The sequence below is a fragment of the Pelobates fuscus genome, chromosome 9 (assembly GCF_036172605.1).
Source record: "Pelobates fuscus isolate aPelFus1 chromosome 9, aPelFus1.pri, whole genome shotgun sequence".
Classification (NCBI taxonomy): Eukaryota; Metazoa; Chordata; class Amphibia; order Anura; family Pelobatidae; genus Pelobates; species Pelobates fuscus.
The window spans coordinates 26,591,417-26,618,895 of record NC_086325.1 but is presented as its reverse complement, the minus strand read 5'-3'; the positions used below and the strand labels follow the sequence as shown (position 1 = coordinate 26,618,895).

The 27,479-nt window shown below is 44.1% G+C and overlaps 1 protein-coding gene across 1 annotated transcript; it reads left to right on the top strand.

Annotated features, from left to right (window-relative positions):
* Positions 1–232: 232 nt before the first annotated feature.
* Positions 233–12,942, top strand: LOC134572607 (peptidoglycan recognition protein 1-like). Its single transcript, XM_063431674.1, has 4 exons — positions 233–500; positions 867–1,071; positions 10,606–10,724; positions 12,497–12,942. Exons 1-4 carry the CDS (start codon positions 452–454, stop codon positions 12,673–12,675), a joined length of 552 nt encoding a protein of 183 aa, XP_063287744.1. The 5' UTR covers positions 233–451; the 3' UTR covers positions 12,676–12,942.
* The last annotated feature ends 14,537 nt before the right edge of the window (positions 12,943–27,479 follow it).

Here is a 27,479-nt window from a genome sequence, read left to right as displayed (position 1 = left end):
CATGTGATTGAGTTGTGAGGTCCTCGCAAGGACCTCACTCTCACATGGCCCGGGGGGGGGGGGGGGGGGCTGAAGAGGACGGAGGTGCCGCGGGGGGATCCCTGGGAGTCCCCCCAACCGCGACTGCCGGCGTGGGATGTAGACTGCAAACCTCCTACACTGGTTGTCTTATGGGAAATGCAGCCTGAGTCCATTGTAAAGAGTATTCAGTATTCTGCAGAGTATTCACACACTGCCCTGTACCCTCTACTAAAATCTAAAGTTTTATAATGGACTACATCTCCTTTAACTTCTTCCTGATGTCCTTTTTTGGTCTTAAATGGGTTTATGGGAGTAATCTGTGTACATATTTGACAGCACATATGAAGTACAAACACTCCTAACAAAGCATTTTTGAGCTTTGAATTAATTTTGATTCCAGGTATCTGATGTGTTATCTGAAAACTAAACCATGAAACTCCTCGTTATCCTTCTGTTGGCTTTCTGTGCCATAACGCATGGTAAGTGCTTTAAATACATCACAGTTTAGTAGATAGGACAGGGAGTTAAACAAAACACAGTGAATGGGGTGTTAACCAGGCAAACAGGACACAGGTTAAAAACACACTATACAATATGAGAAACATAGTACTCCTCCCCGGGTCACAGGCGGGAGGGAGGAGCAAAAAGCAAGGGGTAATTGGTGTTTTAAGACACACAAGGAGGAAAGTGGGGTTAAGCGTAGAGGCACAAAAAGGGTGGAGGAACACATAGAGAAAACAAATTACATTTCAGTGCGGGGTATAAACCTGCAGTTCCACCCATGTACTAAATAACTTCTGTATGGTTCTGGCACTGAATTCTCCCTTTCTCTCCATTTTTACCAGGATGTCCCACCATATTATCAAAGTCAGCATGGGGAGGGAAGGCTGCCAAATGTAGCAGCAATCGTTTACCCGGACCAGTCAAATTTGTGATCATCCACCACACTGCGGGGGAATTTTGTTCCTCACAGTCTACATGTTCTGCTCAAGCCAGGATTGCCCAGAAACATCACATGGACAATCAAGGCTGGTGTGACATTGGATACAAGTAAGCTGCTTAAAAAGAGAGGTCTTCCAAAAAAAACTTCATTGGGCAACGGGAAAACTTTGCAACTACAATGTCCTGTGATTGGAGGTCAATGGGGATATGATATAAGATATAGTAGACAAAAGAGGACTATTGGCATGGGAATCTGCAGCCTTAGGCAAGAGGAGGCAAGCTCCCCCTCCCCACAGAATTTGCCTTTTCTTTAACCCCTTAAGGACCAAACTTCTGGAATAAAAGGGAATCATGACATGTCACACATGTCATGTGTCCTTAAGGGGTTAATTTAAATGTGTCCCTATGAGTGACAGTGCCTATACACATTACGGTTCCCCCACCCCACCCCGATAAGCAGTGCTATTTGCTAGAATGTACTCAATAGAACAGATCTCTAATGCAAAACCAGCCAAATTAACTGAAGGCTTCAGAGTATGATTTCTTAATCCAGTGCGTTTATCATTTGATGCAACATACTGCTAAGATATATTTGTTACCTCTGATGTCTAAATTAAAGAGCCAGTAATTGGCTCAGCTTGTCTTCCTGGGTGAGGAGATGGGGAAAGAAATGGGAGACTATACACAAAAAAAGAACAACGAGTAGAGAGAGTTTGTCAGGTTGCTATTGTTATTGGTGGGGGGTAACCCCTATACGAAATGAACACAAATGAAAAGGTAAGTATTAACCCCTTCAGGACGGAGTCAATAGTACACGTTCTGATCAAAACAAAACGTAAACAAAAACTGGAATTTGCGCTATATGTCTGTTCACCCGTAGTTCCCCTCTTTCATATTAAATGCACCCACACTTATTATATATCATTTTGTTCAGGAGAAACAGGGCTTTCATTTCATATAAAATATTTGTATTTGAAACAATTTATTATGAATAAAATTAAAAAAAACTGTGAGAAATTTGATTTTTTTTTTTAAATTTGTAGTTCCGCCTCACATTTTAGCTGTAAATGTCATAATACTGTTAGGTTTTACGGCAACAAAATGCACATATTTGTAATCAGCGATGTCTCACGAGTACAACAGTACCCCCCATTAACAGGTTTTATGGTGTTTTGGAAAGTTACAGGGTCAAATATAGAACGTTCCATTTTCAAATTGAAATTTGCCAGATTAGTAATGTTACCTTTGAGACGGTGTGGTAGCCCAGGAATGAGAATTACCCCCATAATGGCATACCATTTGAAAAAGTAGACAACCCAAGGTATTGAACGTGGGGTATGTTTAGTTTTTTTTAGTAGCCACTTAGTCACAAACACTGGCCAAAGTTAGCGTTCATATTTGTTTTTGTGTGAAAAAAGCAAAAAACTAATATTTGGCCAGTGTTTGTGACTAAGTGGCTACTAAAAATGACTGGACATACCCCATTTGCAATACCTTGGGTTGTCTACTTTTGCAAATGGTATGCCATCATGGGGGTAATTCTTATTCCTGGGCTACCATACGGTCTCAAAGGCAACATAGCTAATCTGGCAAATTTCAATGTCAAAAAAATGAAATGCAAGCCTTATATGTGACTCTCTAACTTTCCAAAACACCATAAAACCTGTACATGTGGGGTACTGTTATTCTCGGGAGATTTCACTAAACACAAATATTAGTGTTTTAAAACAGTAAAACATATTACAACAATAATATAGTCCATAAAAGTGCCGTTTGTTTGTAAAAAATGCAAAAAACGTCACTTTTACTTAAAATATCATCGTTGTAATACAATTTACCAGTTTTAAACACTAATATTTGAGTTCAGCGAAGTCTCCCGAGTAAAACAGTACCCCCTATGTACAGGTTTTATGGTGTCTTGGAGAGTTACAGGGTCTAATATAGTGCATGCGAATTAAATTCTCTGCACTTTCTCCCTGTGTTGTCAGGCATGTCAATCAAATTTTAATTAATCAAATGACATAATTATGTTAAAAAATTACTTAAATATACACGTAGAATTTTAATATATATGCATTTATAGGTATATAAATTCTACGTGTATACTAATATAATCTTTTATGTAATTATATGTATTTATCTCTCTATATATATTTGCGGTTATTTGTATTTTATATATAGATAGATATATATAGAATGTCATTCTGAGTGTATTCTGTTTCCAATATATATATATTAATAACAAAATACAGTTAGAATGAAATTACATATGAATATATAATTTATTTTATATTTTGTTTCAATATTTTATTTATTTATTTAATTATTTTATTTATTTATTATTGTAATTATGCGTATATATATATAATATATATATGTAGATCTATTATATATATAATATATATACATATTATATATATGTAACGTCATTCTAAGTGTATTTTAATATTAATATATATACTAATATTAATATTAAAATACATTACGTATGACGTTACATATATATAATATGTATATATATTATATATATAATATATATACATATTATATATATATATAAAAAGGCATTTAATTTATTTTATAACATTTTTATATTTATTTTTTTACACTACCTACCAGCAGGGGGACTGTCTAATATTTTAAACAGTCCCCCTGCTGGCAGATCCATAGCCAGCTATAGGGGGCCATGTGATCGCTCTTTGAGAGCGATCACATGGCCCCCGGGGGCCTCATTTGCCGGAGGGGGGCTGCCTGGGCTCTCAGACAGCCCCCCAGAAGAGGATCGCGGCGGAGGTGAGTACACCTCTGCTCCTGGGGCTGCAAGCCGTTACGGCGTTCTATGCCGCCGCAACGGCTTTAAAGCCCTTTAAAGCCGCGACGGCATAGAACGCCGTAACGGCGTTAAGGGGTTAAGCAAACCAGAGTGGGGGAGAAGAGACACCAAAACAAGTCTCTTTTTATATTTTATCAACTCCCTACTCGGGGCTAATACATAGAGAGCAACCCATGGACACTACAGTATCGTGAACTAAAATATAACTTTTAATAAAAAACTTAAAAAATATCCTAAGTTTAAACGTGAGAAAAAATTGTAAATACAATCCTAAATTTGATAAGGCTGTGATCAGCAGCCTATCAATTCCCAGATTTTACTATTAACATGACGTAAAGTCATGATTTTATTAAAGACACGGAGGCGAGTATTATGCATAACTCTTTCTTTATTTCCTCAGCAGCAAAGATAGAGGAATATGAATATTGTAAAAAATTAAAGAAAAAACAGTATAGATACACAGGCAACCAATCACACAACAGAGGAAGTGAGTATATAAGGCCTGTGTTTCCCACAATCCCCCTCTTTCTTGCGAAAACCGAAGATCAGGTAAGAAGAACGAAATCCAACTTGTCCAGAACAGTAAACGGCAACCAACCGATAACATCAAGCTAAAAGAGAGAGAGAAATATGGTAATATCCAGACTTCAAACTGTAAACTTACCAAAACAAACTGTAGGCAATTCAATGAGAGAAACTGTAATCAAAAACATAATGTCGATAGCTCCAATCATAGAAAACTGGAATCTGAAAAACATAACGAAAATCATTAACATAACATATAAATGACATGCGTAAACCATAACAAAAGACAGACCGAATTGAACTTACCCGAAGAATCCAATAGCATCTCATCCCAAAAACCCACCTCGGGAGGGTGGGAGGGAATAATACTCGCCTCCGTGTCTTTAATAAAATCATGACTTTACGTCATGTTAATAGTAAAATCTGGGAATTTTATTAAAGACACGGAGGCTCCTATTATGCAAGTTTAAAGCTGCGCTATCACCTGAGATGCGATATGTTCAATAGGTCTGAAATAGAAGTCGCGGAAGGTCGATTCCCTAGACCAGTCCGCTGCACGCATGATGTCCTCCAGTCGACAGCCGACCGCGGACGCTTTTGAAGCCATGGCGCCCCGAACAGAGTGAGGTGTAAAAACCGAAGTGTCAATACCTGCTGAAGACAAAAGCCAGCGTACCCAACGCGCCAGAGTCGGAGTTGACACAGGTCGGTGAGGCGCTTTAAAGGACACGAATAAAGGATGTAGGTCCAAGAAGCGGATAGATCGAGTAGCGTCCAGATAAGCCTTCAAGCAGTCAACCGGACATAGAGCCGGACATTCTGGGAACCTAGGATACACAAACGATTTGGATGCCGATTTTGTCCTTCTGGATATGTTGAAAGCGACACCTTCCGGGGTAAAAGCAATAGCGTCCCAATCAAGGGCCCTAACATCAGACACTCTTTTACACGAAACCAAACAAAGAAGCATCACCAGTTTGGAGGACAATTGCTTGAGACTCAGTTCATGATTAGGGTACCATGAAGATAGGAACTGTAACATGATGTTGACGTCCCAGAAGACAGAGAAACGGGATCTAGGAGGGCGAGCGAGACGGATACCCTTGAGAAGACGACATACAAAAGGGTGTCTGCCGACTGGTGAACCATCCAGACCACTATGCCCGGCCGAAATCGCCGAGCGGAAAAGGTTGATCGTGCGGTATGCCTTGCCCGTATCAAATAACAAAGTGAGGAACTCCAGGATCAGATGGAGAGGTGCAGATATGGGATCCACTGCCCGTTCCATGCACCAATTAGACCAAGATTTCCATGAGGCCCGGTAGGCTGATCTTGTACCGGGAGCCCAGGCGTTATCGAGGAGCAGGAGAGTTGACCTCGGAACATCTGGGACAGACCAGGTTCCCCTGAAAGGAGCCACGCTACCAGAGGCAGTTGCTGCAGGAGCACTAGACCGTGCGAGTTCCCGTCCGGATCCAGAAGAAGGTCCGGGAAGCTCGGGATCAATCGGGGGTAGTCTATTGACAACTCCAACAGGCGTGGGAACCAAGGCCGGGATCTCCACGGGGGAGTGACCAACGTCAGGCAACAATCGTGACGAACCAACTTCGAGATCGTTCGGGCGATCATGTTGAATGGGGGAAACGCATACAGGCATCCCGATGGCCATTCCTGGAGAAATGCGTCTGTCGCCACAGCCGCCGGGTCCGGCCTCCAACTGTAAAACTCCGGTAGTTGAGTGTTCAGACGGGACGCGAACAAGTCCATCCTGAACCGTCCCCATAGCTTGTCTAGGCTTTTGAATACCGAAACGTGCAAGTGCCAGTCTCCCGAGTCTCTCAAATGTCTGGAGTTCCAATCCGCGTCCGAATTGTCTAGGCCCGGAATGTGTTCCGCCGTCACTGAGACATTGTTGGAAAGGCAGAACTGCCAAAAATCCTTTGCTAACAGGGCTAACATCCTGGACTTGGTGCCCCCGAGATGGTTTATATAGCGTACCGCCGAAACGTTGTCCATCTTGAGGAGAACGCAGCAGTTCGCTCGACTTGGGGTGAGGCTGCGAATCGCGAATGCCCCAGCTAAGAGTTCCAGGCAATTGATGTGTAGGGACTTCTCGATCTCGGACCATCTGCCTCCGGTGGAAACGTCGCCACAGCGAGCACCCCAGCCGTGTAAGCTGGCATCGGATTCGATCACCACGTCCGGTACAGAACCAAAGATGGCCCTTCCGTTCCAGGCTTCCATGTGTGCCAGCCACCACGCCAGCTCGTCCCTGGATTCCTCGTCCAGTCGTACTCGGGATTCGTATGAATGACCCGACCGGAGGTGTGAACCTTTGAGCCTCTGGAGGGCACGATAGTGCAGCGGGCCCGGGAATATCGCTTGTATGGAGGCCGCAAGGAGGCCAATAATTCGTGCCAATTGTCTGATGGACAGGTCTGATACGCGAAGAGCCCTTCGCAACTCCTTCCTGATGGCCTTCACCTTTGAGTCCGGTAGGTATAGAAACTGGCGGACGGAGTCCACCTTGAAACCCAAGAATTCCATCGACTGAGCGGGTTCCAGGACCGATTTGTCCCAGTTGACCATGAAACCCAGGTTCTGAAGCAGATCGATCGTCCACCTCAAATGTACTAGGAGGTGGTCTCTGGACTGGGACATGATTAGAATGTCGTCCAGGTAAATGATCAATCGCACTCCACGGGTGCGGAGGAACTCCATTACAGGTTTCATGATCTTGGTGCAACACCAAGGAGCCGAGGAAAGGCCGAATGGTAGGCAGGTAAAGCGCCAACGCCTTCCGTGCCAGGTGAAGTGTAAGTAGTCTCTGTAGGCCACCGCTATCGGGACCGTGAAATATGCGTCTTTCAGGTCCAACTTGGCTAGCCAGTCTGACTGCCGAAGGAGGTCCCTGAGGCAGTGGATACCTTCCATCTGAAAATGTTGGTAGCGGAGGAACGCGTTGAGAGGGAGGAGATTTATCACTGGACGGACTCCGCCCCCTTTTTTCGGTACCAGGAAGAGATTGCTCGTAAAGCCCGGAGCGGCGAACGGCAATTCTTCTATGGCGCCTTTGGACAACATCTCCTCGACCTCCGCGGAGATCATCCTGTCCTGATCTGGGGGAAGAGACAGTTCTCTGGGGACATAAGATTGGACAGGCAGAGAGACAAAATCTAGGTGATAACCTTTCACACATTGGAGGACCCAAGCGTCCGAAGTAATACATGCCCACCCTTGGTGGAACAGAGCCAGCCTCCCCGCTACCCGCCCGTGAGCGACAGGGGAAGAAGGGGTACTCACCATAAGGGCGTCTGCCCGAAGTGGCACCGCGGGGGTATCTGAAGCCCCAAGATCTCCCTCTGGCCGGGAAGAAAGGAGGCGTCTTTGAGTCCTGAAATCCCCGGGACGGGAAAAAGGAACCTCTGGAGGCACGGAATGAGCCTCGGAAACCACGGCCGGGTGGACGGTTCCTGCTACGCCCGGCCCCTCCAAAAACCTTGGGCGCGAACATGCGCTTCATGTTCGCCTGAGCCTTGTCTATGGCCGTAAAGGTTTTAACGTAAGACCCCAGGTCCTTAACGAAAGAATTACCGAACAGGACCCCTTCTTCGGAAGGGCCCGGCTCCGCTACCGTCATGGCAGCCAATTTTGGGTCAATTTTGAGGAGAATTGCCTTGCGCCTCTCAGAGGACATGGCGGTATTTGCGTTCCCCACTAGGCATATAGCCCTTTGTACCCAACCGATGGCTACATCGATGTCCAAATTCGAATCGCCAGTTCTAGTGGCGTCAAGCAACTCGTAGAGCTTCGAAAGTGGGCCCAGGGTATCCAAGATCTTGTCCTGACAGCCCTTAAGGGAGTAGTCTAGGCCCTTTTTGGACTTCCAGCCAGATTTATTCAGGAACTGGGCAATTTGGGGGTCAATATCGGGAGTCTTACAGGCCGAGCCCGGGAGGGAAGGCCTGGGGCACTCCGCCCGCAGCTTATTGCGACCTTCCTTAGACAGGGGGGTACGCATGCGTCTGGCCACATATTGGGCTATGTGTTCTGGGGGAACCCATTCAGCTGACCGGGGATGGCGGAGGTCGTCAGGGTCAAACAGGGGGTTACCCTGAGGGTCAAATAACACTTTACTATCCCCAGCGGGGTCCTGAACAAGGCCCTTGGTAACGGCAGAGGAACCCGAGGGGGTTACACCCGTAGGGGGCAAATCCTCGTCCGAACCATCCTCGTCATAGGAGTCATACTCCATAGCGTCAGACTCATTCTCCACACTCCGGTCGGAATCCGACGCATCATTGAGGGCTCTAGCCCGTTTCCATAATCTAGCCTTTTTAGCCCGGCCAGGGGCTCTTTTGCGCGTGGGATGCGCGCTGTCTGTGACCGCGTCAAGCGAGTCCATCATGGCAGGCATAGCCCGCATCGGGGAGTGGGAGCTGACGTGTTTTGCCTTAGCCCTTGCCTCACGGGCCCCAGGCATGGCGGGGGCCGGCGGGGGGGTCCCATCACCCAGGGGGGAGGGAGCCGCCAACGAGGGCAAAAGCATATTCTGCAGAGATTGGGAAAACGATGTGGACACCGCTCCCATGGCAGAGGCAAAGGCCTTCTGCAAGGATGAAGCCATAGTGGCGTCCAAGAGGGCATGGAATTCCTGAGAAGCTATATTACCCTCTGGAGCATCCTGAGAAAAGGTGCCAGTAGGGCCTTCCTGCCCTTCATCCTTGTCTTGCATAATGGAAGGGACAATTACTCACAGATTACGTTTAAAAGGGTATGTAGAGCAACAGGGTTGATTAACCCACGAGAACAGGGAAAAAAGATGCAGTTAGGTGTGCCAGGGGACCCAGGGAACAGCAGAGGCGGACAGCAGGCGGACCGCGAGCCGCAGAAAGACAGTGGAACCGGCCGCGAGTAAGCTCCGCCTCCAAAATGGCCGCCGCACGAGGAGGCCGGCGGATAGCTCCTGCGGTCCGGACCTACTGGGGGAAGGGGCGCGTGCACCTTATCCCCGCGGCACGTATGCCGAGAGGGCGAGAGACATGCAGCCGCGGTCGGAACAAACAGACCGCGGCAAACAGCCGCCCACGGAAAGATTGCGAGCGAGCACCCAGCGGGGAAAGAACAAGCCGCAGGGGAGGCAAGGGGAAAATCTCCTCCGCGGAGAAAAAACAGTAATAGAGGGATGGGAAACCCACTAGGCACACCAGGAGAGTAAAAATAAAATACACAATCAAACGAGCAAAGTGTAAACAGCAGTAAAATTCAATAAAATCAATAAATGCTGAGAACATGTAGAGCAAGATAAAATACTTAGCTGATCTGAGGAAGCAGCAAAGAAAGAGGGGGATTGTGGGAAACACAGGCCTTATATACTCACTTCCTCTGTTGTGTGATTGGTTGCCTGTGTATCTATACTGTTTTTTGCTGCTGAGGAAATAAAGAAAGAGTTATGCATAATAGGAGCCTCCGTGTCTTTAATAAAATTTATAACAGGAGAGGTAATATAGCCTCGAGTCTAAAACGCCACTGGGGTGAATTAAACTAGGAGTGGAATCTGCAGAGATTAGCTAAATGGAGATTGCCTTGCTGCTGTGAGACATCATGTCTTTACCTCCCGTATATTAGCATAGCACAAACGTCAAATTAGAAACCCACCCCGAAAAGGAACTTAGAAACCCAGCAGTGGGGAAGTTCCTTTTCGGGGTGGGTTTCTAATTTGACGTTTGTGCTATGCTAATATACGGGAGGTAAAGACATGATGTCTCACAGCAGCAAGGCAATCTCCATTTAGCTAATCTCTGCAGATTCCACTCCTAGTTTAATTCACCCCAGTGGCGTTTTAGACTCGAGGCTATATTACCTCTCCTGTTATAAATTGATAGGCTGCTGATCACAGCCTTATCAAATTTAGGATTGTATTTACAATTTTTTCTCACGTTTAAACTTAGGATATTTTTAAAGTTTTTTATTAAAAGTTATATTTTAGTTCACGATACTGTAGTGTCCATGGGTTGCTCTCTATGTATTAGCCCCGAGTAGGGAGTTGATAAAATATAAAAAGAGACTTGTTTTGGTGTCTCTTCTCCCCCACTCCGAAATGGGAGACTATTTTTATTTTTATTGCAAAGAGGGAGAAGACCTAAAAGAAGAGATTCGATCTCTAGAAAGGGTTTTACAATCAGCAGAAAGATTAGCAAAGAAATCGACTTTTTTGAAATGTAATAATTTATATAAATGATGATATATACTTATATATTTATTTTTTATACTTCTAAATTTAGCTTCCTAGTTGGGGAAGATGGGCAAGTATATGAAGGACGTGGCTGGGGAAACGTTGGAGTTCATGCTCCACCGTACAACTCAATTTCCATCAGAATCAGCTTTATTGGAACATTCACTAGTGAGTTGGTAGAGTGGGGTACGATTAGAAAAAACAATAAGATAAAATATTAATATTGAGTAAATGCGTTTCTCTGTCATACAGGCCCTAGTTAAAAAATTAAAACCTTTTGGATAAATTATTATAAAGTCTCCGTTTATCATGTTATGTCGTTATTCTATTCTGATTCGACCTTGTTGTATGTTTTAAAAACATGGTATGCATTTGTTCTAACACAGAAATTTTATTTATTTTGATTTCAGCTAAACAACCATTTTTATTAGTCTATTCATAGCTATTTTATGTCTTAATCTATTTTTTTTATATATATATTTTTTATATAATATAAGCAGATTTAACATTGTAGCTTCAGCTTAAGAATATACGATTATGTTATAGTCAAGTTTAGTCAGAGCGTGGGTTAGGTTAGTGACAGCATGAGTAACCAATCATATAAGAACATTAAACTATGCATGCATGTAACCTTAGGGAAAACAGTCCACGTTGATATAATTTGACCAGCTGGATAAGCACAGAGTCACTTATGCTGGCATTACAGTAGTGAGCACCACTGTCATCCACTGGCTGTAACGTGTTGTCTGACGATCAAAGGAGTGAGTCAGGAGGCTTGTGAGTTTGTGGCAGCGGTTGGTGGTCATGACTGGCAGCGGTATATCAGTCCTGAACTTTGGTTGGGGCATTCACCCCACCCCGGTCATAGGGAACAAGTAGGTGTAAACCGGAGGGGTTGCTGGACTAGGTGTTGCTTGTCTCCACCTCCAGTCCTTGTCCGAGTCAGTGATAGCTGCAGTGAGGCAGTGTGCAGAGTTGGCGGCCTGTTGGGAGCAAGGTAACCGCAGCCTCCCGCCCCGGGTTGGTGAGGAGGCCAACATCTTCTTGCCACGGACCCAGTAGCCCGGATGGGCCGGGTCTCTCCCGGGTGGGGAGCAGCGGTGGGTTCCAATGGTGTGTCGATGCCTATGGCGGTGGACCCTCCGTCGATGTGGGCGATGTCTTAGGGTCAAGCCCTTGGTGGCCCTCAGCCCAGGTAGGCCAGTGGCCGGAGCAACTAGGCCCGAGGGGGTCTCCTGCGCTCCCCGGTTCACAGCTCTCCGCGCCTTCACGTGTGGTTGAGGCTGCAGCTGAGCTACCCGGTGCCCCAGAGCTCTCCAGAAGTGCCGAAAGCGCTCATCAATTCGCTGTATGAGTCGCTCTACTGGAAAACTAGGGACAGTCCTGATTGCTCGCTTGTATCGTCTCGAGGATGAGACGCTGCTGCCATTTTGATGCAGGTTGCTGTTCTCCGACTGAGTTGGCAGTTAGGCCTGTAGATTGCTTCTAGGCCCTGGTTTGGACTAAAAGGTAAGTGCCGTGGTGGCTCGTCGTGATGGTCCAGTGGGGACCGGGATAACCCCCGCCGGTCTAAGGGGGGGGGGGAGGTTAGGAGTGTTTCCAGAGGCTTGTGTTGCTTGTGAACAGGGAGATCGGCTGCCTCTCCTCCGCTCTGTCACAGCAGGCCGCAGTGTTGGATCGCCGGTCCCCAGCGTGTATTAGACTTTGCTTAGGCTTCAGGTCGCTTTGCTGGACCCCCCTTAGTTTGTGGTTCTCGTTGGTGTGTTTAAATCACTGGTTTACTGGGGTTAAAGTCCTAAATTCAGCCCAATTTGCAGGAGCTCAGGACACACACGTCTGCTCTGCTTGATAGCTAGGCTCCGCCCCCTTAATCTATCTTTTTATATCCATAATTTTTGTAACTTTTTTTTAAATTTATTTTTAACATTTCTTCCCTCCAGACCGTGCTCCCAGTGCTAGTGCCCTAAATGCTGCTCAAAGTCTGATAAGGTGCGGGGTCTCGGGAGGTTATATCAGTTCAAGTTATACTGTGAAGGGACATCGCAATGTAGGGAGCACAGAATGCCCTGGAGCCAAATTATACGCAATCATTAAAAAATGGAGCAATTTTAAGGCTTAAAACTCAAGCATTGTGCAATGAATTACATTTTTTTGCTTTCTACATGTCATAATCAGTGGAATTTTTAAAGTTGCATATGCAATTTCTTTCATACTTGCCATCATTTTATACTTGTTGACATGCTGTAGGTATGCTATTTTTTGCTAAACAGCTCTGTGCATGTGCAGAGACCTTCAAAGCAATAACACAAGACAGATCCTTACAGTGAGATGCTCACACACATGTATGCTTTAGTTTTAATGACATCTCTCAAAAAATGGTGACATGATGATAAAGAATACACTAAGAATACACTATTATCAATTAAGGAGATTCAGCTTTTTCTTTTGACACAGCAAATGCTAAAAAATGTTAATCTACTTTAATCCACATTGTGCTTTTAGTTTACTATAGAAACCTGCTTTTACAATGAAATAGTTCTGTAATAAAATATATATATGTAATTTTATATGACTTGTTTGTTATTTTAGACAGTGCTTCTTGTCTTTTTTGTATGTGTGTGTGTATATATAGGTATATTATTGATACCGGAGAAACTGACGGAAGCCAAGCACAGAGAGATGGACACAGGTTTCTTCAGGAAGGAAGAGATTCTTTATTCGGTTCACCGATCGGGACTCAGAGGGACTAATGTCACCAAAATACAACAAGTTCTGAGCCCCGGACAATAGTGCAGGCTCCTTATATAGGCACATAACTCCTGCCATATTAAGCTCCACCCGCACATTCTCATAACCAATCAAAACAAATAAGAATGAACTTCCTGCTTGACTGCATGGCTTGTCCAGCACAATGAAGGAGGGGAATACTACATCCGGTATTCTTGCACATGCTCCGTACACTACTGATCGTATCTTTGCCACGTGCAACCAACCGACCGATACGTCAGTATATGCACGTACGCATGCCACGTGGTAATCTCGGCCTACTAAATTTATTTTTACCGAGATTCCACCACATTCCCCCCTTTGATGCCTCTGATATTTCACAATTACTTGAGGCATCACTTAACCTTGGTTTGCATACACCTCAGGTTACCATGAATCAGACCAGACTTTTCTATGATGTGAATCCCTCAACACTCCTCTTCCTGCATTGGTTCTCCCTGATTTAGAGCCTCATATTTATATATGGCCATTATCTGTGCTGCAGCCTTCCTCTCTGCTATATTTTCTATCAGGCTCTGCACAGACCTAACTACTAAAGGAATAAGACATGGCAGGAGTAGACACAACATTAAAATCAGTATGACTCCGCCTACCAGTGCCTTAAGCCCTCCAAACTGCTCATACCAGTTACCAAACCAACTACTTGGATTATACCCTTTCCATACCTGAGTAGGCACATGCGCTAGTTTAACCATATGGCTAGTAAGCTCAGCTATTGCTTGCCCTTTGTCATCTATTTGAAGACAACAATTGCTCAGGTTAAACTTCCCACATACACCTCCCTCTACTGCCAATAAGTAATCCAAGGCTAATCTATTTTGGTACACTGCTGTCCTCATCCTGGTATTATGCTTCGCTAGAAGATTGAGCGCTTGTGAGGTCTCATTAGTAATTATCTCAACCACCGCCTGTAACCTTATAATGCGGTTGAGCATATATATTGGGGTCCTATACCCGAAAGTACCATCCTCTGCCCAAGTGGCTGGCCCATAATAGTCTATAATACGCTGGGGAGGCCATTCATCATCTTCCCAGGCGCCTATCTCTATGGGTCCTCTTTTCTTCCTATGACTCACATCATACACTTTAACTCCCAAAGTCTCACCTGTTTCAATAGGTAACAAGAAGAAGGATGGTTTGAGCATACCCAACACACATGCCCCTTCCCAGTCCTGTGGCAACTCCGAATAGGCCTTCTTACCACAGATCCAGTACAAATTTGCTGGGGCTTTCCAACTAGATGTGATAGATAAGTCAAACCATACGTCCTTTAAATTGGCATATCTTGCAAACGGGTTAGATGGTTCTGAGACATTTGAAGCCGACCACCAAGTTGTATTCTTTGTATCATCATCATAAGCTTTTTGCCCTAGACAAGTTAATTCTCCTACAGAAGTATTAAACATCATTCCTTTCCTTGCTATGCAAACATAACCTATGATGGAGGTTTTCAATCTCCACTCAGATTTACCTCTAACACTCATCTGATAATCGGCTTGTGAAGATATTAATTGTTCAACTGCCTCAGAACCAGACATTACCTCCTTTGCTTCCCAAGGCCATTGGTCTCCCATGTTAGTACCTCCACACACATAGCAGTTGGTTACATTAAGACTACCAGCAATACTCTCAGCTAAATCTATGAACAGGTTTTTAGCGTTATGGGGAATCTTATTATCTACACTCATCTCTTCATAAAAGGAATGGAATACCTGATGAGTTTGGGAGGTTACAGTATCGGTCTCTATCCCTATAAACAATATTGTCCCAGGGTCTAATCCCGTCCCATATATTTGAAACCCAAATAAGTTACCATATTTATCTAAGAATTGGTCAGGATTATTCATAAGAATATGGACTGGATTACATTCCATAGACTTACAGTATGGATTGGTAGGCAACTTAGTAACAATCATATCCTTGTCTGCTGTCTGTCCCCAAGTTGCCCACCCCACACAAGACCAATATGGGCAAAAATTATATTCTCTATTTGGGCATTTTGGACTCACATACTTATTTTTACTACTGGGACAAATATATTTATCATTAGACCCATACGTTCTCTCCCATCTAAGATCCCCACATACATTCCACGGCTTTCTACCACTTGATATCGCTTTACATGCATCAAATAGCAGAACACCCGAAGAATGTACGGATTCTAACACTGTTTTATTTATTAGGGTCCCCTGAGGATCTCCATTCCTGAGGGTCAACCAAATTGTACGGGGTTGATACTCTGGATTGAAGCACTTAGGTTCTCCTACTCCTAAATGGCATACACTATACTCTACATTTAAGTATCTACACCTAGACACATCTCCTTTACACTCATATTGCGAATGCCAAATTAGGGTCTGGGAAATATGATTACCTGTTCTTGTAGTCTTAATGCAAACCTCACAGCTAGGAGTGTCGGTACCTCTACCTTCCTGAATATAAAAAGACATATAAATAAACATTATCATAAGCACATCTTTCGTCGGCTGCATCCTCAATCTTCGTCCGTGCGATGGCACCTCAGCTTCCAGGATGTAAGGGCTGCAGGGAATGGAGTTCTGCTCGTCTTCACAGGGGTCCCTTTGAGACTTTCCTGGCTTTTAAACAACACGTTGGTGAGCGGACAGGCTTTATTATGGCCGTCTAAACACTCACTTACCAATCTCTGAAACAATAAAATTTGTAATCCACAAGCTTTCCTCGTCACTCCGACTGAGTCGTGCGCTTTAACCGGATCTTGCAGGGATTCTCTGGATCTGTTGTAGCTTGCCAAGAATCTACTGCTGCTGGTTTTACCCTGGAGTGATGAATCCACGGAGTCACTTCGGCCACTTTTATCGCTGTAGGGGTAGACCCCTCCACTTAGACCCTAACGGTATATTATTCCACTCCTTAATCCACACTTGGTCTCCTGGATGGTAACTATGAACAGGGGGATAAATATTCACAGGTAATCTATCTTTTACCCATTTCTGTACCTCCTCCATAGTCTTACCCAACTCTACAACCTGCTGCCGAGTAATTCCTTCTCCCAACTGACTCAAATCCCCCCTTAAGTTACCAAGTACGGGAGGTGGACGCCCATACATGATTTCAAAAGGAGAGAGACCCATCCTTCTGGTAGGTGTACTTCGAATTCGCAACAGAGCTATAGGCAAAAGAACGTTCCACTTAAGTTGGGTTTCCTGACACATCTTTGCCAACTGATTCTTAATAGTTCTATTCATTCTCTCTACTTTACCAGAACTCTGAGGTCTATATGCCGTATGAAGTCTCCACTTTATACCAAGCATATGAGTCAGTTGTTGTAGGCACTGATGAACAAAAGCTGGACCATTATCCGATCCTATAGAGCAGGGTAGTCCATATCGGGGTATTATTTCTCGTAGCAGGAATCGCACAACTTCTCCTGCTTTCTCTGTACGAGTAGGACATGCTTCTACCCAGCCTGAATAGGTGCACACAACTACTAGTAGGTAGCGATGTCCACCAGATTTAGGCATAACTGTATAGTCAATTTGTAGATCGGACATAGGGAGTCCCCCCATATACTGAACTCCTGGTGGCTTCACTGGTCCTTGCCTTGCATTATTTTTAGCACACGTTACACATCTTCGTACAATGGCTTGAGTTAAGTTGGACAATCTTGGTATGTAGAAATGTTTTCTGAGAGATTCTTCTGTACTATCTCTTCCAGAATGTGTCCCGTTGTGATAGTTTTGGACAATTTCTACCGCTAGTGATGCTGGAATAACTATTCTCCCATCTTCTAACTGATACCATGTTCTCCAGGTACTTTCCAGGTTCAGTCTTTAACCACTCCTCTTCTTTTTTTGCAATTTACTCTTTATTCTTTTACTACATGAAAAATAAAAGGGGATACAGAAAGCAAAAAGGGAGGGTACATAGAAATATTAACCCTGTTATCATAATTCAGATCACAGGAAACTCTGTTATCAGAGAGACAATGCTAACATAATGCATATCATGAGATATAGTCTTGTGTTATACTTCTAATAAAGTTAACTTATTTAATATTAACATATTTAACAGTTGAAAAGGAAATTACTGATCTTCTGTCTCTCCTTCTGCTTAAATATCTATTACAGCCTGGGTTTAGCAGCTCTACTTCTATTATAAAAAAACAAAGAACAAAAAAAAAAACAAAAAGACAAAACGGGGAGAAAAAAAAAAACACAGAACCCCAAAAAAAAGGAAACAAAAAAAAACATTTTGGCAATTATATTGTTGTTTTTCCTTTCTTATCTTTTTAAATGTTTCAATTTACATCCATTTGCTATGTTACCCGCTATTATTCTATTTTTTTTTAATTTTGCACAGGTATAGTTTCCTTGCTTCCTCTCCCTATTAAAAGTGAATAAGATTGTCGAGTTAGACATTAAAAAAAATAAATAAATAAAACCTTATCCGAAACCATTAAGTCTAATTTCTCCCCGTATACTAATTCTTATTATCAGATTAAAGGTAAGTTTGCCACATTTGGGCTATTTGTGGGCTCAGTTTCCCTATTTTTCTTTGGTTCCACATTAATAATTAAAATTCTACTGTTGTCGACTGTAGCGGAGGGCAGTATTAGAGACCACGATCTCCGCTGGTTCCACAGGTAAATCCACAGTCAGCGCTGAAAAGTAATGCAAGTCCCCAAATCCTCCCAATAACCGGACAGTTTGGGAGTCAACTAACTCGCTTTATTCACAAGCTGGCATATTTAAGCAGTTCCCCATGCAAGGGGTTTCCGTATAGATGATTCAGGGGATTTCTCCCAACATGCATTGTTTTTCTCCCAACAGGCATTGCTGCACGAGAGGGATACTCCCACTAAAATGGACGATTAAGTGGATTATCCCCTCGTGCAGCAGAACCGACAATTTACTTTAAAATATATATTTTACACAATATTCGGTACATTGAGATGACCGAACGTTCGGTATATAGCTGGGGTCTGAGCGCACCTTTTGTGAGAATACCGCTCAGATCCCAGCTGAAATGACCGAACGCCGCACAAATACAGTTTTGCATAGAAGTTCCCCTCAATCTGTCGAATGTATCTAGGGGAACGATTCTACTGAAAACCGGGCTCCCGAACGGCCTGGAAGTGCAGCGGTGTTCGCATCATCGAGTAGCCGTTTTTAGTTCCAGGCACTCGACGACCAAACACCGCTGCGAAATAGACGAATCCAAGATGGCCGACCGCCACATGGTCGGTAGTCGAACGACGGCCACCCAGGATAGTCTATAATTACCGATTGCAACATTGTTGCAATCGGTTAACAAGTGCCACACGACCCTAAGCGTGTGATCTACCAGGGGGGCCCGTATTCGTTCGGCGAACGGCTTAGATAGCCGCTGTTCGCCGAACGAAGTACTTGTATGCTGGTAGCTTACGGCTGCCAGCATGCGAATCACTATAGCATAACATACACACAGCAAGTATACACGGCACACAGTACATCCTACAGACAACCTTCCCATATTATAGTTCAGAAGTGGCTAGGTTTGCCACAATGCTCCCCCAGAACCAAGCCGGCATACACAGTCTGATCCCAACGGATCGGCTTGGGGAGGTCCGGGAAAGTACTCACAGATCACTTTTCAAGTTCAGTCTGTCTGGATAACCCGTCGGCGTTACCGTTTTGTTTCCCTGGGCGATAGTGTATTGTAAAGTCGAAGGGCTGCAGCGCCAAACTCCAGCGCAGCAGCCGGGCGTTGTCCCCAGCTACACGGTTAAGCCACACCAACGGGTTGTGATCTGTGAGTAGGGAGAAAGGTTGTCCATATAAGTACGGCTGTAATTTCTTAAGGGCCCACACCACGGCCAGGCACTCCTTCTCAATGGCGGCGTAGCTTACTTCTCGTGGCAATAACTTTCGGCTCAAGTAAGCTACGGGATGTTCGCCGCCATCAGTTCCAACTTGGCTCAGCACTGCCCCCAATCCAAACATTGAAGCGTCTGTGTGGACAAGAAATCGTTTAGTTGGATCAGGAGCAGCAAGTACAGGAGCATTAGTTAGTGCAGTTTTTAGTTGTTGGAATGCCTGTTCACACTCTGGGGCCCAGACAACCTGTCGAGGAAGATTCTTACGGGTCAAGTCAGTCAGGGGTTTGGCCAGGGCGCTATAATTGGGTACAAACTTTCTATAGTACCCGGCGGTACCCAGAAATGCTAACACCTGGGTTTTCGTCCTAGGGGTCGGCCATTTAGCTACCGCTTCCACTTTAGCTGGTTCGGGTTTCTGTTGCGCGCTTCCCACCCGGCGTCCCAAGTACTGCACCTCTGCCATCCCTATATGGCACTTACTGGGTTTCAGCGTCAACCCTGCCTCTCCAATGCGATCTAGTATGGCCCCTATGTGTTGTAGGTGCTCTGCCCAGGTCTGACTGAATATAGCTATATCATCTAAGTAGGCACAGGCGTATTCCTGGAATCCGTCCAGTAACTGATCTACCATCCGCTGAAACGTCGCCGGAGCGTTTTTCATCCCGAATGGCATGACTCGAAATTGATACAAGCCAAACGGGGTGACAAACGCCGACTTAGGGATGGCATCCTCGGCTAGTGGAATCTGCCAGTATCCCTTACATAAATCTATGGTAGTGAGATACTGGCCCCGTGCCATCTTATCCAGCAGCTCGTCTATCCGGGGCATCGGATAGGCATCAGACACCGTTTTGTCATTTAGCCTCCGGTAGTCGACACAGAAACGTGTCGTGCCGTCCTTTTTGGGTACCAGCACTACCGGCGATGCCCAGGGGCTATCGGAATGCTCGATAACCCCTAGCTGCAACATCTCCGCTATTTCCTTTTCCATGTGGGTCCTGACTGCTTCAGGGACGCGGTACGGAGTCTGCCGCATGGGTAGCTGTCCCGGGGTTTCAACTCGGTGGGTGGCTAGCGGAGTGTACCCAGGCAAATTGGAGAAGGTAGCCCCTTTAGCTACGATCAGCTCTTGTACCTGGGCACGCTCCTGCGGGCTTAGCCGCTCCCCCAGCTGAACCCCCTTGGAGGGCTCGGTCTGTTCTTCCTGTTCCAACAGGTCAGGTAGGGGCAAATTCTCCTGATCTTCCGAGGCTGAGGCGCATATCGCCGCATATCGCCGCCACGTCCTTTATCCTCTCATGGTAGGGTTTGAGCATGTTTACATGGAGCATGCGTCTCTTCCCTACCCCTGAGCAGGGGCCAATCACGTAGGTGGTGTCACACCTCTGTTCCACCACCTGGTATGGGCCTGCCTTGTCAGATGGCCTGCAGCTTGTCTGTGCGGACAGGTTTTAAAATCAAAACCTTCTGCCCTACCTTCTGCCCTACCTGAAAGCTGCGGTCTCTGGCTCCCCTATCGTACCAATGGCGCTGGCGTTGTTGGGCCGCCTGGAGGTTGGTGCGCACTTCCTGAGTCAGCGCCTCCAGACGGTCCCGGAATTCCAGTACGTACGATACAATAGGGGTTCCATCTGGGCTACTCTCTCCCTCCCAATGCTCTCTAATGAGGTCTAACGGTCCCCGTACCCTTCTCCCAAACAGCAATTCAAAAGGGGAAAATCCTGTGGACTCTTGGGGTACCTCTCTATAGGCGAAGAGTAAATGGGGCAGAAAACGTTCCCAGTCTCTGTGGGCCTCTCCGAACGTACGGAGCATCTGTTTCAGCGTACCGTTAAATCTCTCGCATAAGCCATTGGACTGGGGGTGGTATGCAGAATTTACTATCGGCTTAATGCCACATATTTTCCATAGTTGCTGGGTGACCTCGGCGGTGAATTGGGTGCCCCTATCGGATATTATTTCTTGGGGAAACCCCACCCGGGAGAATATTTTCATTAATGCCTCGGCCACCTTCTCGGCATGGATATTCGAGAGAGCTACGGCCTCGGGGTATCGGGTGGCATAGTCCACTACTGTCAAGATGAACCGTTTTCCGGAGGGACTGGGTTTGGGTAATGGCCCCACTATGTCAACGGCCACCCTACTGAAAGGTTCTGAAATAATCGGGAGGGGACATAATTTAGCTTTGTGACGGTCACCTCGCTTGCCTACTCGCTGACATATATCACAGGAGGTGCAGTATTGTCTTACATCTTTAGAAATCCCTGGCCAGAAAAATGCATGGGTTAACCTATATCGGGTACGAGTCATTCCTAGATGTCCGGATAAGGGAATATCGTGAGCAATCCTAAGTAGCTCGGGCCGGTACTTCTGGGGAACCACTAACTGTTTGGTGGTCACTGTGACGGACCCTCCCACTCCCCGTTCTGCAATGCGGTATAGTAGCCCCTTCTCCCAAGTATACCTCTCCCCCTCTGTCCCCGCTTGGTCAGTGCGTACCCTGTCTCTGTACACCTGCAATGTGGGATCTGCCTTTACCTCGGCTTCAAACTTAGCTGGGGTATCCCAGGACATACGTGTCGGGTGAGGGTCTTGGTCTCTTACCTGAGCCTCAGAGTGTGTAGGTGGAGCCGTGGTGCGGGCCTGTTGCCGGGTGGTGACTGGATGGGCTTCTTGGTAGGGAGCCTGTGGGACAAAAGCAGATGTCATCTGGCCCAAGTCATTCCCCAGTACCACATCCGCGGGTAGGTTTTGCATGAGACCGACTTCCACAACCCCCTCCCCCACACCCCAATCCAAATGTACTTTAGCAGTGGGCAAACGGTACACTGCTCCCCCTGCCACCCTCACGGACACTGATCCACCAGTGTGAGCAGACCCGGAGACTAGGTGGGGTGCGATCAAGGTTGTGGGGATATTTATGGGATAATAATGTAAACAGATGAGAATTGCCCACGATTTCAATTCTCAGATCCTTAATCGTTATCGTGTTAAATGAAATGTATAACCATATACCGGTAATTAAAAATCACAAATTGTTATAAAAATAGATATTTATTTCTTAACAATTTAAATAATAATGATGAGTAACATGGATGATAATAATCAATGGAATTTTCAGTATAACATGAATATGTAATACAATATGGCAATAATAATTAATATGCAGTATAAAAACAATATGCAATACAATAGGCAATTTACTTCCTGGTTAGTACAGCATAGACTCCATTAGCTGTCAAGACTGATTTACGACCCTTTCTTTACAGCTAAGGAAACAAAGTTTTAAGGAGACAGAGCATTCCTTAGAGCTGCAGTAAAACTTTCTGGCAGAAGTAACCCTTTCAATGCTGGTTAACCAGTCATCAACCATTTCAACATTTCCTTGCATCCAATGAGAAAATCTACTATGTTCTATAAGCTGATATTTTAATTAATTTGTCTAAATAGATATTTTATCTTATTTTAGAGCCAATCAATACAGCTGGATAAATGGTCATGATATGCTAACGTGATATTAATCACACAAATACATTAATGATTATATTGATCCCAGCTGCAGATGGGATGCTATAACCATATATATATTCTTTAATAATTAAGATTTCTAAATATGAAATCAAACATGATTTATCCAGTCATATATCATGCTATTCATTTTAATTAATTTAAATTAATTAATTAAATGCCTGTATATTTACCAGTTATGTAGATATTTTCTCATCAGATATCCTCAGGTAGCTAAATGTCATAGATCTCTTTCTCTGCATGGAGTGTGAGAGTTTCTTGGTTACTCTGGTCGCCCGATTCTGCCTGGATCTCTCTGAATCTCCCGAGAGTGTTGTAATGCCTCTCTTCAATCCTTGAATTTTCGAATCTCCGAATCTCCCTCTCTTCCCTTGTCTTAACTTTTTAAAGGGGAAATTCCTCTAAGTGATAGCCAATCACAAATGTGGGGTGTGGTTGCCTTCTAGGTAATCATTTTAATATTCGAACTCAAGAGGGCAGCCTTGTTCCACTACACATACCTATCCAGGAAAGAGTTAACTTTTCCTGGTGGCTATTTTTGACGTCATTTACGTTATCTTTATGTATCCAATAACTTATTTTATCTGTCAGATCACAGGGTTTTTCTCAGTTTTGTCCAGACTATGCGTCTGCAAATTCTGCTATAATTCCTAAAATTGATAGTTTGTGAACTAAGTTTCACCTTAAACTATAATGGGACGTTGTACAATATCGAAAGTAAAATTTAATTATTTAATCTCCTCTGTCACCTAAGTCTGGGAATAGAATTTATTATATTCCATTAGTAATTAGACAGTCTGTCTACCCCCATTCTCAATGTCTTATCTATTTGGTTTGGTTATATACACATTCCATTCAGCTTGGGCAAAGCAGTCAGTCAAAGAGAAAGGATAGAAATTTTGTGTCTCTTTGTTAACTTGAAGATACAAAATGGAGTCTGGTCTGTTTAGCAATGACTTCAGAACATACACTTTGTATTTCTATCATAGCACAAAATGTCTGCCGATATAAATACCCTGACATAACCCCCCTTTAGTGCCTGTCATAGCCAAATAATTTAGCTAATGAGTAGGCACTATGGAAGTCACAAGACATAGTGTGCAATCACATCATTTCTGACATAGGCTAATGCGTGGAATGAACATGTTCGTATGCTTTTGTACCTGTAAGTGTTTTGAACTTTATGCTTAGTACAATCAACCATAATATCATCATTATCATAACACACCCAATAACAAACTTAACATGTATGAACCAGTCAACACGATCAATAAGGTCAGTATCTAACTCAGAGTATTTAAATGTGTCCACAGAAATGTTATCTTTCTTGATTGACATTTGGATAGTGTGGTTGGGCTTATGGTCCAGCAAGAACCTTAGATTAGGATCTAGAGGGATATCTAGATTCTGGAAGGGATCCACCATCTCAATAGCACTTTCGAGGACGTCAGTGTACACTGGGTATAGCGTAACGTCACCGATGGTGATACGAAAGTCGTGGGGTACCTTGATCAATGATACAGTTGCTGGTAAAGCAATTACTTTATTCGTCACCTGGTCCCTGTGAAAAACACTCATGTTTTTAAGGCACGTGCTTACCAACCATTTATCTTTTACTAAGATAGCATGTACTAACGCATTACTGTCGGTTTTTGACATAGTCACTTGACATGTTTCAGAGCCATGTTTAAGGTACTCGATCCCACACAAAGCATTGGTAGAATCGTACACAAAAGGTTTTCCATCACATTGGAAATTATTGTCTTTGAATTTCTCACAGTCATTCAAAATGGGTATTGAATACCAATCTGGTATCCACGGTTGAAAAGCCAAAACGTCTGGGGTTTGGACTTTTACATGGATACTGTCCTTCCATGTACCAACGTTGTAAATTGTTTTCATTTGAAAAATGTTTTTGGGAGTTACATATGGTATGGCCAATAAAAAGCAAATCTCCATACGTTCCGGGTCAATTAAGAGAGGTATAGCGCTCCCCATCTCAAAGGCCAGATTTAATTGCATAGGCTCAATTGTTTCTCCATCCACATTGGCAAGCATCGCATGAACAATATCCTTGGATACAAAATACAGAGGTATGCGTCCCCCTGCCAATTCGATCATTCCAGTTTGTACTTCGTCGAGAAAAGCAGGTGTGTGGAACAATATTGGGTCATGCAGAAATAGAAGTTCACGCTTAAATAAGTCATGACTTTGGTGCAACTCAGTGGATTTGGCAATTAACTCCGAATGCAAATTTGTTGTAACAACTGTGTCTTCCACAATAGTTAACACGTCTTGGAGAAGTGTTCTTTGCTCTTTTATCACCTGATGAATATCGTTAATGTGTTGCTTTAGCGCATAGATTTCCATATCCAGCTTTTGGACAGTAATAGAGTTGGCTGCAGACATTCCAGTTGCGACAACTGCACCAACAGTGGCACAAACTAATGCAACAATTATAGCGGTGAGGAACCTTTTGGGTCGGTTACTCATCGAAATAGAACTGGATACAAATGGTTTCCGGGCTTGCTCCAAGATGTTTCGCACACGGTCCTGTGCTCTTTGGAGGTGCATCTGGTACCAAGTCTGTAACTCAGGAAGTTGCATCGATGAAATGTTGTACGCCTTCTCGATGGAAATCTTGGGGTCCAAGCTGACGAACACACGTCGGGTAAGGATCCTCTTCTCTGTTAAGATGAACCCTGGTGTCTCTTGAATCAGGATGCCGGAGGATGGTCCCTTCTCTGCGATCGGGTCGGTCCGTAGCTCTTGGCACAGGAGCAGTACGATCCAGAAACACGCCACATCCTTCTTGGACATCTTTCAACAGTCACGGATCAGGAACTCGTTTCAGACTTATCTACTAATGATTCAAGGTTTGTTAAGTATACAAACTTATAACAGTGTAACATCACTTGGCCTAGGACAACACATTATTACGATTCATCAACATATGTATTCTTTCTAATTCTATTTTTATAACTTCATCCCTCACTACATTTATTACTGACTCCTCAGCAATATGCCTATAGCAGTTAAACAAGATGGTAACCTGCTTAGAAAATGTAGTTATTGGATGGCAAGGAAATGGTTAATGACATGAACGTACATGAGATCATGACACATCACAACATTTCACATCATACGATACCACGTGAATCAAGCATTCATCCAGGTTAGTCGTTCACCCTTCTGCATCCGAATCCACACCTATAATCCTTAATTGAGATTTAGGATGACAAGCACGCAACTGGTTAATGTGAACCCACTTTTCAATAAAATCGCCATCCTTAGGAATTTTTATTTTGTACGCTACTGGGGAAATTTTGTCAATGATGACATATGGCCCTTTCCAAGAAGGTAAAAATGTCTTTTCCTTGACTTGATTTCGCGCAAAATTATACAGATAGACTTGATCTGTTATCTCATATTCCTTTTTCGTGGTTTTTAAATCGTAATAGGTTTTAACCCCTGTTGCTGCTTTCTCTAGATTCTTTTGGGCAAAAGCAAACGCATGTTGTAAATGCTTGCGCAAATCTTCGATATACTGATGCGTAGTGGCAGCATTGATCAAATTATGATCCGAAGTACGATATAGTAAATGCTGTGGTAAAACCATCTTTCTTCCTGTCATCAATTCAAAAGGTGACAATTTGGTAGCAGTGCTAGGTGTAGCTCTAATCGCCATTAAAACTAGGGGCAATTTAATGTCCCAGTCTTTACCAGACTCCTTAACATACTTTTTCAGAATATTAACGATAGACTGGTTATATCGCTCTACCCCCCCGCTAGACGCAGCGCGGTATGCAATATGTAGCTTTCGTTTAACACCTAGAATATTCCACATCTTAGCCATTACTTCGCTGGTAAAATGACTACCTCTGTCTGACTCAATTCTTTGAGGCAGACCGAACCTGGAAAAGACATGGTTAATCAACAAAGTGGCGCACACGGTACTCGTGTTCTCTTTACAAGGCAAACATTCTATCCACTTTGTGTACATACATGTAACAGTTAACATGTATTTGTTACCTCTTGAAGATCTTGTTACAGGACCTATAAAGTCAATTTGGATATCAGACCAGGGTAATGACACCCCCCTCTTCTGAAGTGGTGCACGATGGGTAGGACCATGGGGTTGATATTGCGGACAAATCAAGCATCCCTGACAGTATGTCTTAACATCTCTTAACATGTGTGGCCAATATGCATAATCACGCAATATCTCATATGTGATCTTATCACCACAATGCCCAGATGTAGGTGCATCATGTGCGTGTTGGAGCATTAACCCTCGGTATACAGTTGGGACTACCCATTGTTGAATACCATGTTTAGAAGTTCTGACCAGCAACCCATCCATGATACTAAAGTCATTACCATCCTTATCAATACCTTCTATCTTAGAATGGCCTTTGGTTTTCTTCCAATATATGGTCAAACCATGTTCCTTAACCAACTCATCGATTTTACAAAACAATTTCCCATGTTTAACAGGTTTGTTATTGCTTTTCAGCATTTGGTTACGTTTCCAGCTAGGCAGATATTCGACGAAACTGTTACGAACATAGTTGGAATCAGTTATGATAACAAATTCTGTGATACTATATTCTATTGCCATTTGAATGGTCTTATATACTGCACAGAGTTCGGCTATCTGACTGCTTTTGGGACCAATATTGTATCCTATAGATACATTGGGATAATCACCTATCCAGGCGATTCCGATACCTGCAACTAACTTCCGTTCAGCACCAGCGACGTGGTGA

Bases quoted from the DNA above. Each gene is read 5' to 3' on its own strand.
- LOC134572607 (XM_063431674.1), top strand. From the start codon at position 452: ATGAAACTCCTCGTTATCCTTCTGTTGGCTTTCTGTGCCATAACGCAT. The intron at 1,072-10,605 runs GTAAGCTGCTTA...TTCTAAATTTAG, and splicing joins TGGTGTGACATTGGATACAA to CTTCCTAGTTGGGGAAGATG. The intron at 10,725-12,496 runs GTGAGTTGGTAG...TCTTCCCTCCAG, and splicing joins CTTTATTGGAACATTCACTA to ACCGTGCTCCCAGTGCTAGT.